The following is a 5,853-nucleotide window of genomic DNA, read 5'->3' as shown; positions in this document are numbered from 1 at the left end:
GCTGCACAAGTAGCCAAGTGTAGATGGATTTTCACCTCCCTCTGAAGCACCTGCTATAGGCCACTGCCCAAAGCAGAACAGCTGACTAGCTGAACAGTTGGGGTATTCAGGTCTGGCGACTCCCATGTTTGCCCCTAGGCTAGTGTCCATTGGTCTAAAGCAGGCCAAGGGGGTTACACAGACTGCAGCACCGCATGAGGTGAAGGAAAACTATTGGAAGGAGAAAAGTTCTGCTGCCTGCCCCAAGTTAGATGGCCACACAACCAGAGGCAGATGCACTTGAACAGCTGCCACCTCTGTCCACACTGTGCGTTTTCTGTACCTCAGACACAGCTGGTCTTGCCTACATTGGAGGTGACTATTCTGGATGCTTGAGGCATCTGACTAAGCCCTGGTCTACACTAGGACTTTAGGTCGAATTTAGCAGCGTTAAATCGATTTAAACCTGCACCCGTCCACACAATGAAGCCCTTTAATTCGACTTAAAGGGCTCTTAAAATCGATTTCCTTACTCCACCCCTGACAAGTGGATTAGCGCTTAAATCGACGTTCCCAGCTCGAATTTGGGGTACTGTGGACACAATTCGATGGTATTGGCCTCCGGGAGCTATCCCAGAGTGCTCCATTCTGACCGCTCTGGACAGCACTCTCAACTCAGATGCACTGGCCAGGTAGACAGGAAAAGAACCGCGAACTTTTGAATCTCATTTCCTGTTTGGCCAGCGTGGCAAGCTGCAGGTGACCATGCAGAGCTCATCAGCACAGGTGACCATGATGGAGTCCCAGAATCGCAAAAGAGCTCCAGCATGGACCGAACGGGAGGTACGGGATCTGATCGCTGTTTGGGGAGAGGAATCCGTGCTATCAGAACTCCGTTCCAGTTTTCGAAATGCCAAAACCTTTGTGAAAATCTCCCAGGGCATGAAGGACAGAGGCCATAACAGGGACCCGAAGCAGTGCCGCGTGAAACTGAAGGAGCTGAGGCAAGCCTACCAGAAAACCAGAGAGGCGAACAGCCGCTCTGGGTCAGAGCCCCAAACATGCCGCTTCCATGATGAGCTGCATGCCATTTTAGGGGGTTCAGCCACCACTACCCCAGCCGTGTTGTTTGACTCCTTCAATGGAGATGGAGGCAATACGGAAGCAGGTTTTGGGGACGAAGAAGATGAGGAGGAGGAGGAGGAGGTTGTAGATGGCTCACAGCAAGCAAGCGGAGAAACCGGTTTTCCCGACAGCCAGGAACTGTTTCTCACCCTAGACCTGGAGCCAGTACCCCCCGAACCCACCCAAGGCTGCCTCCTGGACCCAGCAGGCGGAGAAGGGACCTCTGGTGAGTGTACCTTTTAAAATGCTATACATGGTTTAAAAGCAAGCATGTGAAAGGATTACTTTGCCCTGGCATTTGCGGTTCTCCTAGATGTAGTCCTAAAGCCTTTGCAAAAGGTTTCTGGGGAGGGCAGCCTTATTTCGTCCTTCATGGTAGGACACTTTTATCACTCCAGGCCAGTAACACATACTCGGGAATCACTGTAGAACAAAGCATTGCAGTGTATGTTTGCTGGCATTCAACCAAAATCCGTTCTTTCTCTCTCTGTGTTATCCTCAGGAGAGTGAGATATAATTCATGGTCACCTGGTTGAAATAGGGTGCTTTTCTTCAGGGACACATTCCTGCTGGGCTGTTTGCCTGTGGCTGAACAGAAATGTTCCCCGCTGTTAGCCATGGGGAGGGGGGAGGGTTGAGGGGGTAGTCACGCGGTGGGAGGAGGCAAAATGCGACCTTGTAACGAAAGCACATGTGCTATGTATGTAATGTTAACAGCAAGGTTTACCCTGAAAGAGTGTAGCCACTGTTTTATAAAATGTGTGTTTTTAAATACCGCTGTCCCTTTTTTTTTCTCCACCAGCTGGATGTGTTTCAATGATCACAGGATCTTCTCCTTCCCAGAGGCTAGTGAAGCTTAGAAAGAAAAAAAAATGCACTCGAGATGAAATGTTCTCCGAGCTAATGCTGTCCTCCCACACTGACAGAGCACAGACGAATGCGTGGAGGCAAATAATGTCAGAGTGCAGGAAAGCACAAAATGACCGGGAGGAGAGGTGGAGGGCTGAAGAGAGTAAGTGGCGGGCTGAAGAGAGTAAGTGGCGGGCTGAAGACAGGGCTGAAGCTCAAATGTCGCGGCAGCGTGATGAGAGAAGGCAGGATTCAATGCTGAGGCTGCTGCAGGACCAAACCAGAATGCTCCAGTGTATGGTTGAGCTGCAGCAAAGGCAGCTGGAGCACAGACTGCCACTGCTGCCCCTCTGTAACCAACCGCCCTCCTCCCCAAGTTCCATAGCCTCCACACCCAGACGCCCAAGAACGCGGTGGGGGGGCCTCCGGCCAACCAGCCACTCCACAACAGAGGATTGCCCAAAAAAAAGAAGGCTGTCATTCAATAAATTTTAAAGTTGTAAACTTTTAAAGTGCTGTGCTTAAAGTGCTGTGTGGCATTTTCCTTCCCTCCTCCACCACCCCTCCTGGGATACCTTGGTAGTCATCTCCCTATTTGTGTGATGAATGAATAACGAATGCATGACTGTGAAGCAGCAATGACTTTATTGCCTCTGCAAGCGGTGATTAAAGGGAGGAGGGGAGGGTGGTTAGCTTACAGGGAAGTAGAGTGAACCAAGGGGCGGGGGGTTTCATCAAGGAGAAACAAACAGAACTTTCACACTGTAGCCTGGCCAGTCATGAAACTGGTTTTCAAAGCTTCTCTGATGCGTACCGCGCCCTCCTGAGCTCTTCTAACCGCCCTGGTGTCTGGCTGCGCGTAACCAGCAGCTAGGCGATTTGCCTCAGCCTCCCACCCCGCCATAAACGTCTCCCCCTTACTCTCACAGATATTGTGGAGCACACAGCAAGCAGTAATAACAGTGGGAATATTGGTTTCGCTGAGGTCTAAGCGAGTCAGTAAACTGCGCCAGCGCGCCTTTAAACGTCCAAATGCACATTCTACCACCATTCTGCACTTGCTCAGCCTGTAGTTAAACAGCTCCTGACCACTGTCCAGGCTGCCTGTGTACGGCTTCATGAGCCATGGCATTAAGGGGTAGGCTGGGTCCCCAAGGATACATATAGGCATTTCAACATCCCCAACAGTTATTTTCTGGTCTGGGAAGAAAGTCCCTTCCTGCAGCTTTTGAAACAGACCAGAGTTCCTGAAGATGCGAGCATCATGCACCTTTCCCGGCCATCCCACGTTGATGTTGGTGAAACGTCCCTTGTGATCCACCAGAGCTTGCAGCACTATCGAAAAGTACCCCTTGCGGTTTATGTACTCGCCGGCTTGGTGCTCTGGTACCAAGATAGGGATATGGGTTCCGTCTATAGCCCCACCACAGTTAGGGAATCCCATTGCAGCAAAGCCATTCACTATGACCTGCACATTTCCCAGGGTCACTACCCTTGATATCAGCAGATCTTTGATTGTGTGAGCTACTTGAATCACAGCAGCCCCCACAGTAGATTTGCCCACTCCAAATTGATTCCCAACTGACCGGTAGCTGTCTGGCGTTGCAAGCTTCCACAGGGCTATCGCCACTCGCTTCTCAACTGTGAGGGCTGCTCTCATCCTGGTATTCATGCGCTTCAGGGCAGGGGAAAGCAAGTCACAAAGTTCCATGAAAGTGCCCTTACGCATGCGAAAGTTTCGCAGCCACTGGGAATCGTCCCAGACCTGCAACACTATGCGGTCCCACCAGTCTGTGCTTGTTTCCCGAGCCCAGAATCGGCGTTCCACAGCATGAACCTGCCCCATTAGCACCATGATGCATGCATTGGCAGGGCCCATGCTTTCAGAGAAATCTGTGTCCATGTCCTGATCACTCACGGGACCGCGCTGACGTTGCCTCCTCGCCCGGTATCGCGTTGCCATGTTCTGGTGCTGCATATACTGCTGGATAATGCGTGTGGTGGTTGATGTGCTCCTAATTGCCAAAATGAGCTCAGCGGCCTCCATGCTTGCCTTGGTATGGCGTCCGCACAGAAAAAAGGCGCGGAACGATTGTCTGCCGTTGCTCTGATGGAGGGAGGGGCGACTGACGACACCGCTTACAGGGTTGGCTTCAGGGAGCTAAAATCAACAAAGGGTGTGCCTGTACATCAAGGAGTATTTCAGGCAGGACTGCACGGAGGGTTCCAATAAGAAATGGTGCACCAAAGTTATCATTGTTATTGGAACAAGGAGGTTAGCCTGGCCTCTGATTGATACATGGCTAGATTAACCTCGCTGTGCCTTCTCTGTGACTGACTGCAGTGTGATCTAGACAGGGGAGGAGGAAAATGAGTACAAAACAAATCTGGTCTATTTCTTGTTCTGACCCACTCCATCTATCCTTTACATCTTTGGCTGGCAGCAGACAAAAAAGGCGCGAAATGATTGTCTGCCCTTGCTTTCACGGGGGGTGGGAGGGTGGGAACGGGGTCCTGACGATATGTACCCAGAACCACCCGCGACAATGTTTTAGCCCCATCAGGCATTGGGATGTCAACCCAGAATTCCAATGGGCAGCAGAGACTGCGGGAACTGTGGGATAGCTACCCACAGTGCAATGCTCCGGAAGTCGACGCTTGCCTCGGTACTGTGGAAGCGCTCCGCCGAGTTAATGCACTTAATGCACTTAGAGCATTTTCTGTGGGGACACACACACTCGAATATATAAAACCGATTTCAAAAAAACCGACTTCTATAAATTCGACCTAATTTCGTAGTGTAGACATACCCTCAGAAACAGCAGCAAGGTGTTAATGACAGGAGGAGCTGAGGGGAAGAATGTGAACTCCTTCCCCTCCCTTTTGTCCTTGCTGGAGCCATTCTCTTGGATTTAAGCAATTCGATCTGAGACGCAGTTCAGTGCACAATCTTGGTGCAGGACTCCAATGCCGCTGAAGCCAGTAGTGAATGTTAACTACACCCAGGGATTTCAGTTACTCCGAACCTACCGAAAAGAGGTGAACTTGCACAGATACACCCACAGAGAACTGGGGGGGAGTTGGCGGTCTGAACAGGCTGAATCCTTAGCTCATCCTCAGCAGAACACGGAGACTCTGAGTTAGTGTCCCAACTTACCCACTCCGCAGGTGCTGGCTTTATTGGTAACTGAAAAACAATCACACAACCTACACAGCAGCTTGGCAGCTCTTTGGGTTTCCCTCTAGTGCCTCCTCTGTCACCCTCCTAAGAGCCATACTGAGACTTCTGCCTCCTGGGTGAGCTGTTTGGACCCCCACTGCCAGCATCACTCAGCCGTAGTTACCCTGAATCTCAGTGCAGGAGTTAGCATGAGCCTGGGGTGACTCTAGCACGGGGCCATGCTAGCCTGTTACAGGGAAGTTTTTCTATTTGTGTTTCGGTGAAGCAGCAGCCCCTGTGCATGCAGGGCTGTGGTGGGGAGTGAGGGCATGGCTGACTTTCTCCCTCTTCGCTACATGATGTCACAAATGGGGCTCATTAAACTCCACAAGCTGCCTGTTTGTGCCTTAGGCCCTGCCCAATGTTCCCTCTAATTTTTGACAGGCCAGGTGCACAAAAAATTTCTTCTCTGCAAATTGTTGTGATTCTATGCAAATTTTTGTGTGTGTGGTGTTTTGCCGTGTGCGCGGGGTTTAGGATCTGTGTGCGCGTATACATGCACACAGCTTAGAGGGAACAGTGGGGCCCCTGCCCTCCCATGCTGGGAGATCCAGGCACTTCAGGGAGATCCAGAGACTTGCTGTGCTCCCTTGAGTTGTTGCAGCTATTTCCATCCCCTCTCAAGGGGTGCAGCACTCACTCCCCTCTGAGGGGCAGCTAGATTTCCTGGCACACGCTGG

At 51.3% G+C, this 5,853-nt stretch overlaps 1 protein-coding gene across 1 annotated transcript; it reads left to right on the top strand.

Moving 5' to 3' along the window:
• Nucleotides 1-439: 439 nt before the first annotated feature.
• Nucleotides 440-3,132, top strand: LOC311525401 (uncharacterized protein). Its single transcript, XM_084637510.1, has 2 exons — nt 440-1,330; nt 1,907-3,132. Exons 1-2 carry the CDS (start codon nt 745-747, stop codon nt 2,446-2,448), a joined length of 1,128 nt encoding a protein of 375 aa, XP_084493636.1. The 5' UTR covers nt 440-744; the 3' UTR covers nt 2,449-3,132.
• Nucleotides 3,133-5,853: the final 2,721 nt, after the last annotated feature.

The sequence above is a fragment of the Lepidochelys olivacea genome (genome assembly GCF_965140295.1).
Source record: "Lepidochelys olivacea isolate rLepOli2 genome assembly, chromosome: 8".
NCBI lineage: Eukaryota > Metazoa > Chordata > Testudines > Cheloniidae > Lepidochelys > Lepidochelys olivacea.
This window is presented reverse-complemented; position numbering and strand designations above follow the sequence as displayed.

Excerpts from the sequence above, each read along its gene's own strand:
- LOC311525401 (XM_084637510.1), top strand. The coding sequence starts at position 745 with ATGCAGAGCTCATCAGCACAGGTGACCATGATGGAGTCCCAGAATCGC. Across the intron at positions 1,331-1,906 it reads AGGCGGAGAAGGGACCTCTG|CTGGATGTGTTTCAATGATC; the intron begins GTGAGTGTACCT and ends TTTCTCCACCAG.